We start from the raw sequence: 15178 nt of genomic DNA, 5'->3' as shown, positions 1-15178 counted from the left end.
TCCCCTCTCTCTCTCTCTCTCTCTCTCTCTCTCTCTCTCTCTCTCTCTCTCTCTCTCTCTCTCTCTTTCTCTCTCCCATCCTCATGGAGGCAGATTACACTCCGGATCTGTTTGTAGCAACATTTTCATTTGGATGAAATAATGAATTTAAGAGAGGCTAATGTAATTTCTCCTCTGAATCCAGAAGAGCTTCAGTCATGTTTCAGTATCAGCGCTGCTGCCGAGCCTTTCAGCTCGCTTAATATGTGTGTCACTTAGAGCATTATACTTTCAAATGAAATGAAATCTCAGATAAGACACACTATTCTTCACACTGTTAGTCTGAAGAAAGCTCTGTGGGTCTGTGTGTGTGTGTGTGTGTGTGTGTGTGTGTGTGTGTGTGTGTGTGTCTTTTGGGTATTGGGATTTCGTTCTCGGAGACTGTATGAAAATACAAAGGAAGGGTTGGAGGCTTTTAGAAGTCAGAGTTATGACTAGCGATAACACAAGCATGGTGTAATCTTCAGTGAGTTCCTCATCACTTATAGATCATTAAAACCTCCACCGGTTGGACGAGGGGCTGTTTTAGTGGTCTCAGTTTGTAAAAAAAGCCTTGATTTCCTGACAAACAGGCACCTTCTGCTGAAATAGGTGGTCAGATGCACAGCTCTATAGACTGGGATACTTCTGAGCAGCTGCACATGACCTCAGGGTCACCATGCCCAGTGCCAAGTGTCACCTAGAAGGGTATAAAGGGCATAAAGTCTGTGGAAGTGATGGAGCACCCTCCAGTACCTTTGGAAGGACTGATCATCCACCATCTTATCCCACTTATACTTAGTCTTTTGTGGTTAAATGCAATCAAATCCTCACAGCAAATCTAGCAAATTCCCAATTGAGTGGAAAACCTTCCTACAGAAGTACAGAGCAGATGGCCCGGCAAACCCCTTTTTAATACCCTGTATTTTGGAAGAAATTTTGGGGTGTCCGCAAACTTTTGGCTTTTTATTAGTTGAAAAAACAGAACAGAGTATTTAAAAAATGAGTGTCTTGCTGACTGTGTGAAGGGTGTGTGAGCAGTGGTACGGTGTGATGAAATAGACACAACACAGCCCAGCAGCAGCTCACATCACAACTCGTCTAACATACATACATAGACTGAATGGACAAAAGTATTGGGACACCTGCTCATTCCTTGTTTCTTCTGAAATCAAGGCTATTAAAAAAGAGCTGATCCTGCTTTTGTTGGAGTAACTGTCTCTACTGTCCAGAGAAGAAAGCTTTCTACTAGATTTTAGAGGAGCATTGCTGTGAGGATCTGATTGCATTCAGCGACAAGAGCAGTAGTCAGGTCAGGATGTGCTCCAGATAGACTAAACAAGCTGTGTTTGTGCATTTGCACGTCTGTGTCAACAGTGGGTGATGTAATAGGCGATAAAGAACCAGTAAAGTGAACCAGTAAAATGCCCACCGCCCCCAGTGTCACTGACTGCAGCACATGAGCAATTCACTGCCGTGCTCAACAGTTGGCGAGGTGTTCTTTCCATGAATTTCTGCACCTTTTTTCAGCCAGAAACTTCATCAGTCCATAAGACTTGTTTCCCAGGCTTGTCTAGACGCACCTCTTAAGACATCTGCAGCTGAAGTTAGTGGTGAGGATGATGATGGTGAACAACCTGTAGCCCTAACAAGCTAATTAAGGGCATCTTGCATAAAATGTAGAGAGGAATGTTTCCTCCTTAACTTCACTTGCAGCTACTTTTGAAGCTTACTCACATATCTATCAAAAAAGTAACAGGACGTTTGACCAGGTGCCCAAACTTTTGCGTGCTACTGCATTTTTATTGGCCAAACAGAGAAAATTCTCTGTTCCTATAAATGTGGAAAAACTGAATACCTCTAAAAACTGGCTACTTCTGCAGGAGCATCATTTGCATCATACCTGTTTACCTGTTTAAGGAATCCCTCATTTTCAATACCCTTTGTTTTGGAAGAAATATTGGGTGTCCACAAACTTATGTCTTTTTATTTGTTGAAAAAAACTGTGAACAACATTTAAAATACATGGAAATTCCTACAGTGCATCAGCGTGATGTGTGTGGGCATGGAGGGGTAACAATAGAGGGGTGTTGCACATAGGAGAGGAGTGTTGCACACAGGCAGAGTAGGCAAGACAACAAGTAACCCTAAATAATAGAAAGGGGCTCCAAACAGAACGGATAACTGGCAGGTAATGGCAGCAGTAAATGTAGTGTAATGTTTCGCTGCCACATGTAAAGCAGTGCCGGAGCATCCCGTACATTTTCACCCTGTTAGTGATCCCGGTTGGATTTCCCAAAAGTCCCTTAGCGCAAAGATCTTTGTTAAATGGTAGAGCGAGCATCACATTAAACACTCTCTCTACCAGTCAGGACGATCTTAATACCATCATTAAATGCCATAAATCAGTTAATATGATGTGAATGTGATACGGTACACTTAAGCAAACAGTCTCATGTTTCCCACATTAGAGAAAAAAAACACACACACACACACACACACACACACACACACAAAAGAGTTTAGCAGGGCAGTATCACAGTAGCGATGCCACACAATGCCTGTAGCAGTGTGTGAGGGTGTGTGCAGGTGGAGTGCTGATGCACACTGGCACCACCATTTAGCGCTGCCTTACTGCAGGCAGTACAAACACTGTCACAGTCACGCTGTATATACCTTTTCACACTCGGAATCCGGGACATGTGGGATACCTTTACTGGTAATGCAGCCCTTAAACGGCCCATTCCCGAAAGAATTTGAGCCCGAATGTATGTGTGTATATACGACAGACAGACAGATATACAGATATACAGCTCTGGAAAAAATGAAGGGACCACTTAATTAATTAGTAATTATATAGAATGATTCTATTATTTTATCTGACAAAGCTGAGGTAGCTGAATTTGCAGACTATAAATGGCCCAAGTCGCCCAACAGCAATGAGAGGCGGCCGAGACATGAAAGCTGTGATTGTCCGTCAAGCGTATTTCACCATAGTGATTTCTGAATGCTCTCAAAGTTCAGATATTAGTACTGTGTTTAAATCTGAATAATAACTTATTTGCATTTTATTTATTATAATTATTTCTTCCGACCAGCAGGCCCCCCCACCCACCACCACCCATACCAGACCAGCGGCACACCCTCCTACCACTGCTACCTGTTTAATGACCATGTTAAAACCTAAACGGACTCGTAACTATCTGCCACTATTAATTTCACCTCTACTAACTATCTACACCATGATTATTATATTATGATTATGATCAGAGCAGTTTCACAGAATAGATGGTTTGGTAATTTCTATCAATAATTAATAAATAGTTCTGATCAGAGGAGGATGGGTCGGTCCCCCTTGTGAGTCTTGGTTCCTCCCAAAGTTTCTTCCTCCAGTGTTGTCTCTGTCTTTTACTAATTATTAATTATGTAAAGCTGCTTTGTGACATCAACAGTTGTAAACAGTTTGCAGTGTTATTTGAGCAGCTGTTTTGAGCAGTTGTCATTTCTGCAAGTAAATAAATGCTATAAATAGTAAAATTTTGTATTTGGAATTTAGGGGAAATGTTGTCCATGGTTTATGAAATACAACCAAATGTAAATTTCCCTTAAACACTCTGCCTATAAACAGTAAAAACTAGAGAATGGAGAAGGTAGGGTGGTCTCTTCATTTTTTCCAGAGCTGTATATAGAGGAATCCCAGCTAACATCCATACAGGTCCATGTGGGGCCTGTTTGGTGAGCCCAACTGGGAACCAATAAGCTTTGTCCTTAGGTTTCATGTTGGCTCCATGTGGAAAGTGATTAGACTGCAGAGTTGTTGAGAAGCTGGGAGTTGGATGGTCAGGCAGGTCAGTCAGACTGGACTATAAGATATTAAACACTATAGAGTTTAAAAAATACTCCAAACAAAGGAAATCAGATTAGAATTAAGTCTGATTTTAGAAACTGGTGCTAAAACTGTGCTAAAATTTTTTCCTGCTGTTTATTATTGTGGTTAATACGTGTGCCCTGCAGATTGATTGGTGTTGGGTTCAAGGGGTGTTTCTGCCTTGTGCCCAGTGATTCTGGGTGGGCTCCAGACCCACCGTGACCCTGTCCAGGTGGAAGCGGTTAGAAACATGGATGGATGGATGAAGACCTACTCTTCTCAGGGTTCAATTCCTGGGCTTATAGTGCTTTTAGAGTGGAGTGTATCTGTCTGTCTCTGTCTTTTGCTCTCTCTCTATCTCAGACTCTCACTCTAATTCAGAAGGTTTTGTTGCCCTGTGCTGTAATTAAAGCAATGACTTATATTATTCATAATATTAACCAAAGTTAATATTATTACAGATTACATTTTCTTAAAACTCATTTCCTTACCATACCCCAATTTCTCCCTTTCTCAGATCATCACCTTCTTCAACAACGAGGTCTACACTAACGATGTCCCGGCTAGCCGCCTCTCCTTTGCCGGAGATTACCTGAACGGTGACGCGTCTCTGCTGATCAACGAGCTGCAGCTGAGTGACTCTGGAGAGTACAACTGCAAAGTGAAGACTGGGGGGAAGTACCACTGGAGCCAGGTCAACCTCATCGTTCTGGGTAAGGAGTGCATATCTGTCAGCAATGGGTGCGTCCACAAACATTTGGACATATAGTGTGTGCATGTATGTGTGTGTATATATATATATATATATATATATATATATATATATATATATATATATATATATATGGATAAAAATAAGGTGGTAGTCATTTCAGGCTTCTGCAGGTGGCGCAGTGAAAGGTGATGTGTGGAAAATGGGTCGGAGAGCAGATACAGTTAATGAGTGGCTAAAAAGAGTGACTGCATTTGGGCGTGGGCGAAGACCATAGTGTGAAGGTAGTAGCTGAATCTGCAGGTGAATCTGGAAGCTTACGGTCATACGGGTCTACCAGCAGTGGCAGAAATCCCTCCATTCTACAGGAGATTCTCCTCATTCTTGCGCAGAAGTGAGTAAAGGCCACTAGCCAGCCACTCTGCTCCATATGCTGATGGTCTGCAGCTCCCTGTTGAGTGTCCTTTCAGAAATGGGTGGTGAAGGACCTGCGCTGACCTCTAGAAGCAATTCTGGCCCGGAAGTGAAGCGATTTTGATTCACACACCGGCGGTCCCTGCCGTCAGTTTTATCTTTCAGCCACAATTCTGACGAGCATTCCCTGTAGCCTGATTTACAGCCCAGCCTTGTGTAACGCCATCTGCAGGCTGCAACCAGCTTAATGGATCTGTAAAAAAAAAAAAAGACCTGATTAGAAAGTGTGTCCTGTTGTGATATAAGCTATTAGCATTTCGCTGCTGTCCAGTAAAAAACATGTACCTCCATATTTGTCCTTATTTATAGTTTTCACCATGGTTTGAACCCTTTAGCTGCTTCTGTACACTGTGTAAGCAAGTCTGGAGGAATGAACCAATAGAAACGCTCAAAATTACTTTATTTTACATTGACTTCCATTCAAGGTAAGAACCTTTTGGCCTTCTCCTGTAAAGTCACTATTTTGGAGATGCATTGGAGATTTTTCGTTGGGCAGCAACGTCTGTTAATTGAATTGTACGTAGAATTGTAAGTTATGGCTTATTGTATCATCATCAAAATATCGAACAGCTTTACCGAACGCACATTTAATTAGGCAGCCTTAACCGCCACTGTTACGCAAAAAAATGGTATCTCTATTTTTTTCCGGTGGTTTTTACAGTGTATGTCAAAATGTCATGATGTTCGGACCAGTAGAAGTGCTCCAAAATGTCTCAGATCTTTTTACATTGACTTCCATTAAGAGATAAGATGTTTTTTTTTGTATGAAAATTATGAACATGATGGCGACAGTATGCGAATGTTATTCTAATTTTTCTGTCCTTTCGATACCTGGTTTCTCTTTTGCGTTCGAGCTTCCAGGAAGCCAGCCATCATTTCCCCTCAGCCAGACCACCTAATAACGCTTCAATTCGATTCCATCATCCTGTGATTCGATTTCACCGGTCTCCATATCATTAGCGGTCCTGCTGCGGCATTTGTCGCCCCCACCCCCCTCCCTTTCCTCTTTTATTTATTTCTTTTCGGCAGACAGAGTTGCCAACTTAGGAAGTTCGGGTCACTTTGCGCTTTGATGTTAGAGGACGTGGACTTGAATGGACGGAGAGAGGCTGAGGCCTATCTCTTTAAAACAGAAGAGACAGAATTAAGGGCTTATGTGATTTTTCAGTCTCCACAAAAACAGTTTACTGTCATTCCCAAATGAGGTCCCAGACAAGCTTCTTATGATTTAATATTTCACCAGATCTGGTTTCCATTAATAACCGGCATATTGTTTTTTTTCCCCCTGAGCAATCGCTCAGCTGCGGTATCTCTGACAGAGCAGAGACTTCTCCAGGAAGGCTGGAGGATTGGAAACAAAGATGGCTGTGGGTTTTTTTTTGTCATGGTTCTCAATCGTACTTCTTTAATTTCGGTTTGCGGAAGCGGAGCAGTTTGAAGTGGGGAGATGTGTTTCTTTTTCCTCAGTGGTGATTTTTTTTTTTTTAGTTCTAATTTTATTTTGTAAATCCTGTTATGAGTAGATTAGTCTGTCTTAAATGGCAGCTCCCCAGTAGAGAGGCCACAGAGTGCGAGAGAGAGAGAGAGAGAGAGAGAGAGAGAGAGAGGAGAGAGAGAGAGAGAGAGAGAGCATAAGATTGGTGTATTTCCAGCACTGTAACTTCACTTGTTTCTTAACATTAGAGGTAGTAACCCTAACCCAACCCTAACCTAATCTATCCTAACCCTAACCTAATCTAATCTAACCTAACACTAATCTAATCTAACCTAATCTAACCTAACCCTAATCTAATCTAACCTAACCCTAATCTAATCTAACCTAACACTAATCTAATCTAACCTAATCTAACCTAACCCTAATCTAATCTAACCTAACCCTTACCTAATCCTAACCTAATCTAATCTAACCTAATCTAACCTAACCTAACCCTTACCTAATCCTAACCTAATCTAATCTAACCCTAATCTAATCTATCCTAATCCTAACCTAATCTAATATAACCCTAATTTAACCCTAACCTAATCTAACCTAACCCTAATCTAATCTATCCTAACCCTAATCTAATCTAATTTAACCCTAATCTAATCTATCCTAATCCTAACCTAATCTAACCTAACCCTAATCTAATCTAATCTAACTGAACCCTAACCTAATCTAACCCTAACCTAATCTAACCTAACCCTAACCTAATCTAACCTAATCCTAACCCTAATCTAATCTAACCTAACCCTAATCTAATCCTAATCTAATCTAACCCTAATCTATCCTAACCCTAATCTAATCCTAACCTAACCCTAATCTAATCTAACTGAACCCTAACCTAATCTAACCCTAACCTAACCATAACCCTAACCCTAACCTAATTTAACCGTAACCTAATCTAACCTAACACTAACCTAATCCAACCCTTTCCTAACACAATCTAACCCTAACCTAACCTAACCCTAATCTAACCTAACACTAATCCAATCTAACACTAACCTAACCCTAACCTAATCTAACCTAACCCTAATCTAACCTAACACTAATCCAATCTAACACTAACCTAACCCTAACCTAATCTAACCTAACCCTAATCTAACCTAACACTAATCCAATCTAACACTAACCTAACCCTAACCTAATCTAACCTAACCCTAATCTAACCTAACACTAATCTAATCTAACACTAACCTAACCCTAACCTAATATAACCTAACCCTAATATAACCTAACACTAATCCAATCTAACACTAACCTAACCCTAATCTAACCTAACACTAATCCAATCTAACACTAACCTAACCCTAACCTAATCTAACCTAACCCTAATCTAACCTAACACTAATCCAATCTAACCCTAACCTAATATAACCTAACCCTAATCTAACCTAACACTAATCCAATCTAACACTAACCTAACCCTAATCTAACCTAATCTAACGTAACCTAACCCTAACCCCTTCTCTACCGCCCTCTCTCGTCTCTGTTGTCTCTCTCTCTGTTATATCATTAAATTGGATGCATTGATACAAGAAATATTGTATAATTATAGTGTAAAGTTTAGGCACCCCTGGTCACATGAGGAATGAGTGAATATAGCTTCACGTCCTCTAGAGAGAACACACTTCTGCACTGTTTTGCTTAACTTTATATTCCGATTCTGTGTCTCCAATTAGCCATAGTCATAACCTTAAGCATAGCATTCTGTTATATATCGTACACCACAGCATTGTTGACTCCTGTTATATAGCCTACAGCACAGCATTGTTGACTCCTGTTATATAGCCTACACCACAGTATTGTTGACTCCTGTTATATAGCCTACACCACAGCATTGTTGACTCCTGTTATATAGCCTACACCACAGTATTGTTGACTCCTGTTATATAGCCTACACCACAGCATTGATAATTCCTGTTATATATTGTACACCACAGCATTGTTGACTCCTGTTATATAGCCTACAGCACAACTAGCTCCTGTTATATAGCCTACACCACAGCATTGTTGACTCCTGTTATATAGCCTACACCACAGTATTGTTGACTCCTGTTATATAGCCTACACCACAGCATTGATAATTCCTGTTATATATTGTACACCACAGCATTGTTGACTCCTGTTATATAGCCTACACCACAGTATTGTTGACTCCTGTTATATAGCCTACAGCACAGCATTGTTGACTCCTGTTATATAGCCTACACCACAGTATTGTTGACTCCTGTTATATAGCCTACACCACAGCATTGTTGACTCCTGTTATATAGCCTACACCACAGTATTGTTGACTCCTGTTATATAGCCTACACCACAGCATTGTTGACTCCTGTTATATAGCCTACACCACAGTATTGTTGACTCCTGTTATATAGCCTACAGCACAGCATTGTTGACTCCTGTTATATAGCCTACACCACAGCATTGATAATTCCTGTTATATAGCCTACAGCACAACTAGCTCCTGTTATATAGCCTACACCACAGTATTGTTGACTCCTGTTATATAGCCTACACCACAGCATTGTTGACTCCTGTTATATAGCCTACAGCACAGCACAGTTAGATCCTATTTTATCGGTCCTGCCTGTCTCTCTCTCTCTCTCTCTCTCTCTCTCTCTCTCTCTCTCTCTGTCATTCCCTAGTCGCCGTTCCCTCCCCTCCCCTCCCCGTAAAGGCATTTGAGTGTGTTAGCATGTAGGTCTTAACAAATTGCCATCAGCTTAATGGCCACTTTTTCATTTTAGAAGATAAGCATTTGCATATTCCTTTCATGCCACTGAGAAAATTATGTGGCAGTGCCGGTGTGTATGTGTGTGTTTGCATGTGTGTGTGTGTGTGTGTTTGCATTCACACATGTTGAATTTAGCCTGCAGTGCTGAGTTTGGCTGCTTTAGAGCGACCTCTGCGCTTAGTGCTTTATCTCGCTCACACACATGCACACACACTCTGAGGTACAGCGCTTGCTGGAATCAAAGGCTTACGCTCGCTCAATTGTGTTTCTGTGTGTGTGTGTGTGTGTGTGTGTGTGTGTCTGTGTGTGTGTTTCTATAATCAGAGTAAGCAGAGTGCAGGAGTTTACAGGCTGCCTTTTCTGTCATTTAACTGACCTCTCTAACTGACCTCAGAAGTGCGGTGGGATAGAGACCCAGCTACAGTGTCCAGCTGTGTCCAGTTGGACAACTTACGCTGATGTACACTGTATCTTCACTCGTTGGTGTGCACACACACAGCTTATCTAGTCCCTGTAGAGTAGAAGTACTGCCAATAGAATAGGACTCTCAGGAGCAGATCAACATGAACCTGTTGGCACCATGCTGCTGCCTAATGCCAGGTGTGGGCTATAGAGGGGTATAAAGCCCCCCAGCATTGAGCTGTGGAGCAGTGGAAGAACTGTGAGCTCCATTAAATAAATCTGATACTTAACTGTAGTTGATTAATAAAACATGAAAAAACATAAAAGTGTGTGTGTGTGTGTGTGTGTGTGTGTATATGTGTGTGTGTGTGTGTGTGTGTGTGTGTGTGTGTGGATAGGGGAATCCATATGCTGCATAAAAAGTCCTGTGACATTGTTCTGTAATGAGCAAAGACATAAGTTATCTTTGGCACACTGCCGAGTATGATCCATGCTCTGTTTTTATGAAGCCTGCCAGATGCTGGTTTAGCAGCTCTGTGCTTATTTCCAAACCTCAGAGGCACCAAAATACCACACATTTATTAGGGATGCACAGCGATGCAGGAATCCTGTCAGTATTGGCAGATAATCGCTCAATGAAAATGTCTGCACTGGACAGATGATGAATTTTATCAATATTTCAAATCCATAATTGATGATATATTAATTTTGCTGGGAAATAATTACTGGATTATTGGTGTATTAATCTCAGGAGGACTACAGTAGTGCATTTCACTCATCTTACTGGATGTGCTGCCATAAGACCCTGCATCTCTGTCTTGGTGCCATTATAGAAGGAGATATTTGTTCATTTAATTCTAAAATTTTATTATTATTATTATTATTGCTCCATTTTATTCACAGAATGTAAAAAGCAGCTGGTGTTTTTAGATTTCTTAATAGTGTTGCAAAAATATTAAATTAAATTAGTTAAAATATTATTCATTAAGAATATATTAAATATATATTATTACATTTATATATATCATATTTTTTACAAGGTTCCTCAAAGCACCTTAAGAGGTTCCTCCACAGTTAAGTCTACACTGAAGAAGCTCCAAATGTTCCTCAGAGAACTAAGAGTTAACAGTGTGGGTTAAGTTGACCTGGTGCATTTTCTTTAGATCAACTTTTTACTGTAATCAGAAATTTAGTGTAATCAAAATTGTGATTTTGAAGAAAACATGGTCTTCAATTTTGGTCTAAATATGATATTTTTTTATAATGTACCCTCTATTTGTTGTTCTGCTTGATCCCAGCAGTGTGTGTGTGTTATAGAGCATTTTGGGGGGATGCAAACATATTAAATTTGATTCCAAACTTTTGAACAGTAGCGTGAACAGGATGTTATTTGTGTGAAATTAATCAAAATGTGTGCAAAAGTGTGTGTTACATTTACTTCGTCAAATTGCTGGTGTGAAAAAAAGGAAAAAAATACATTTAATTTAATTAAAAATTAAAATGAAAATTAACTTTACCAGTTTTTGACAAAATCAATCAAAATCAGAGTAAATGTTGATGACCGGTCGTTGTTCTCGGCATAGACAGTCCTTATTCCACATCTCCAGTACAGTATAACACTGTGTTCTCCAGCTAACGAGCCTAATCTCTCTCGCTCTCTCTCTCTCTCTCTCTCTCTCTCTCCACTGTGCAGTGAAGCCGTCGAAGCCGCGCTGCTGGATGGAGGGCCGCCTGTTGGAGGGCAGCGACGTGAGGCTGAGCTGTAAGTCTGCGGATGGCTCTGACCCCATACAGTACAAGTGGGAGAGAGTTCTTGACAAGGGCAAAAGCGTGGGCAAGCTGCCCCCACTCGCCCTCATCGGTGAGTACCCTATACAAGAGTACCCTGTGGCACTTCAGCACTTAACGCCAGGCACTTAAATACACGACAGCGTGGCATCGAGCCTTCAAATGCATAATACAGGAGATCAGGGTTGGATTTTAATTGCTCCAAATGGATGAAACCTGTAATATACAGTGTAATTAAATATCAGGTGTAATAAATATTTGCTGTTTCCGTGATTATATCTGGGGCTCGGTCGTCGTGCTTTAAATAGCTCGGGTTGGCATAGATACTGAATTCATGCTTCGAGGCGCTACAAATAGCTTCACCTTTATAAAACCACTTAATCTCGGGTTCATATTTCACTCACACAGCGTTTTATACAACACACTGTGTGTCCAAAAGTTTGTGGACACTTACCCAGCCATCGTTTCAAGTGTTCCGTCACAGTCAGAGTCTCTGAATGCTGATTATCAGCTGATACCAGTCTGATCTTTGTGTTTCTATAAATAATCCAGTTCCAGAGTTACAGTGAACAGCAGTAAAATTACAATTTTAGCATCAGTTTCTGATCAGACTAAATTCTAATTAGATTTTTTTTTGTTTGGAGCAGTCTGACTGACCTACCAGACCATTCAGGTCCCAGCCCCTTTAAAAACTCTGCAGTCTGATCACAAGCTTTAGCTTTAGCACCCTGAATGGTTTAGAACCACAGGAAGGAGCGTGGTTCTCTCGGGATGGAGGAACGTTAAAATAATCGAGACTCTGAAACTCTGAAGAGAGAGTCAAATTATGCTGAAATGCTCTGAATTTGTTTCTCTGCCAAACAGCCCAGCCCGTAAACCAAGCCACAGATCAATATGGCTTGGCAGGCCTGTCCATATGAGAGTGTGATTTAAGGGCCAGGATGCAAATACACACTGGAAGTGTCTATGGGGAGTTAAATAGTCCAATTGTCCTCTATCATTTTTTATCATGGACATTTTTTAGGACATTTATAACATCCTGTGACGTGTCACGTGTTGTTTTTGTGGTTGGTGTGGTGCAACAGATAACACCACTATCTGCTAGTGAGCTATTACACCATGTGGGAGACTGGGGTTCGATTCACAGTCTGGGTGGCTGTGCTCCGTTACACTAATAAGAGTCCTTGGGCCAGACTCCTAACACTACATTGGCCCACATCTGTCATACCAGTAACCTTGTAAGTCACTCTGGATAAGAGCGCCAGCTAAATGCCGTAAATGATATAATTTATGGTGTCTTTTGAAAAAATAATTATATTAAAATTAAGGATGCAGTCATGCTTGACGCCACATTTACTGATTTCTCTAAATTCAGCTTAGTTATATTGTTGTTTTTATTCCTGTTTTGCTTTTTATTATTATGATCCGGTGTCGACCCGAGGAGGACGGGTTCCCCTTTTGAGTCTTGGTTGCTCTCAAGGTTTCTTCCTCTCGACCCGAGAGAGTTTTTCCTTGCCACTGTTGCCACTAGCTTGCTCAAAAGAGGCTCAGACCCGGATCTCTGTAAAGCTGCTTCGTGACAACATCTGTTGTAAAAAGTCTATATAAATAAAACTGAATTGAATAAATTGCTGGACCGAGCCCATGGGAGGAGTAAGACCGTAATACTGCTCCAAACACCAGAGAAGCAGTAATCATTGAGAGTCAGGTGGGACAGCGAATAAGACACTCTCCATGCCCAAACCCTGTGAATAACATGACTTGAGGACTTCTTGCTTTCTGCTGTGCATTTGAGATCTCCAGACCACCAATCCTAATTTCGAACATTTTCGATCCAGCCAGACTTTTATCTCATCAGAAGACGGTTGTTTCATGAAGCATCATGATAATACTGCATTAGTAGGAGGCCTCTAGTGATTTCCCACCCCTGCTCCCTGGAGTAGAAGTATGCAATTTCGAGCTTCAAGTACGGCTCGGCTCGACCCGCCATCCCTCAAAATCCATGGAAGACGAGCGTCCAGACTTTTTTCTGTCCTGCACTGAAGTGGTGGAACGAGCTTCCCCTGGGTGTCCGAACAGCAGAGTCCAACACTCGCTGTCTTCAAACCCAGACTGAAGACCCTCCTCTTCTGAGAGGACTTGGGTGAATAGCTAAGTGGTCACCTTACTGACTTGTGTTTAGTCGAGTCTGAGATTAGAGGATCTTTGAGTTATTAGTCTATTTAAACTAGCTGAGGTTTTTCTTGAGTAAACAGTGAAGCACTTTTGTAAGTCGCTCTGGAGAAGTGATTTAGTTTAGCCAGTTAGCGTGCGTCCACCACCTACACCGGCACACGTCTTTATCCGTGTGTGTTTTAATATCTGCTTACCTCTCCGCAGTCCGAGCATTTCCCCCGGAACACGCTCTCTCGCCCAGGCCCGGCAATTAACAGCCTCCACCAAACAACACCTGTTCAGCCTAATTAGTTTTCATTGGCCGATAAACCAGTGCGGTCTCTGCTCGCGCGTTTATCACACCGAGAGAACGGTGAGCGGAGGAAGCGAAGGGCCGGGCGGATGCAGGGGGTGTAGGTGTGAGATAAGTAAAGGCCCGTCTCGACGCGACGCGTGGAATCGCTCTCCATGATGAACGCGTCTGCTCCTTCATCACGGCACACCGCTGAGGACACAGGCGCTTCGTCATGGGGTGGGGAACAACGCGTACAGTTCATCTCACCTGCTGGAGGCTCTGCGGAGTCATGCATCAGACTGACACACACACACACACACACACACAGAGCCTAGACCAAACATATTTCACAGTCACCTCCATATACAATGTCATACCCCAGATGCATGCTTGCACAGCCACACACTCCTCACACTCACCGACAGACATGAATCACTGATATTAATGCTCACATTCTGTCTGTGTGAATCTTGTGTAGTGTAGTGGAGCATACTGTGCTGTGAAAAAGTATGCACCCCTTCCTCTATTTTTAAATATTCATTACATTGAAATGTTTCAAATCATCCAACTAATTTTAATATAAGAAAAAAAGCACCATCAATTATTGCAAGTTTTCCAAGTCCTGCGGAAACTAAGCATCCAGTGTTGCCAACTCAGAGACTGTCAGACCCCTCCAGCGACTAGCCACAAATCTAGCGACTTTTTTTCTGGTGTTTTTGGAGACTTTTGGAGACTCTGAGGTGAACACACACAGATGTTCTTCAGGTACTGTCCTCAACAGCCCCGTCCCACTCCACTCACAGTGCTCAGTCCACGTCCACACTGCAAATGTCCAAACTAACATCGACCCCGCCCCCTATTTTCAGAGCGGGATGTAAATATAGATGGGTCTTCAGTGTGACACGGAAATAAACCAGTGCATTTAACTAACTTACACAGTCTCAGTCACTCCCTCACCTTAAAACTAAGTAACTCTGCCAGAGTGTCTCTTCTAGGGTCACTTTGCCGGTCTCAAGCCCCGATAAATGAGAAGGGTTGAGCGTAGAGTTTGATCAAATTTGATATGCTAACATTTAACAACACAGGACAACTGATTTATGTAATTTATGTAAAAATGATTTCTGTAGTGTGGGTCTAGGCAAAGCATTAAATTAATCTCTGGTTTGACGTCATTCTCAGCTTCGACATGTAAATGGGATGCAGCTCAATTCTTTGAGGAGTGCAATAGATGAACATGGACAGTGCAATTT

At 41.7% G+C, this 15178-nt stretch overlaps 1 protein-coding gene across 1 annotated transcript in view; it reads left to right on the top strand.

Moving 5' to 3' along the window:
- The window catches only part of clmpb (CXADR like membrane protein b), a 119782-nt gene that overhangs the window by 89678 nt on the left and 14926 nt on the right, over positions 1-15178 (top strand). Inside the window, exons 3-4 of the mRNA XM_072695320.1 lie at positions 4390-4599; positions 11385-11552. Coding sequence (XP_072551421.1) covers positions 4390-4599; positions 11385-11552 — 378 coding nt within the window. The remainder of the gene's footprint in view (positions 1-4389; positions 4600-11384; positions 11553-15178) is intronic.

The sequence above is a fragment of the Salminus brasiliensis genome, chromosome 13 (assembly GCF_030463535.1).
Source record: "Salminus brasiliensis chromosome 13, fSalBra1.hap2, whole genome shotgun sequence".
In the NCBI taxonomy this organism is placed as follows: Eukaryota; Metazoa; Chordata; class Actinopteri; order Characiformes; family Bryconidae; genus Salminus; species Salminus brasiliensis.
This window is presented reverse-complemented; position numbering and strand designations above follow the sequence as displayed.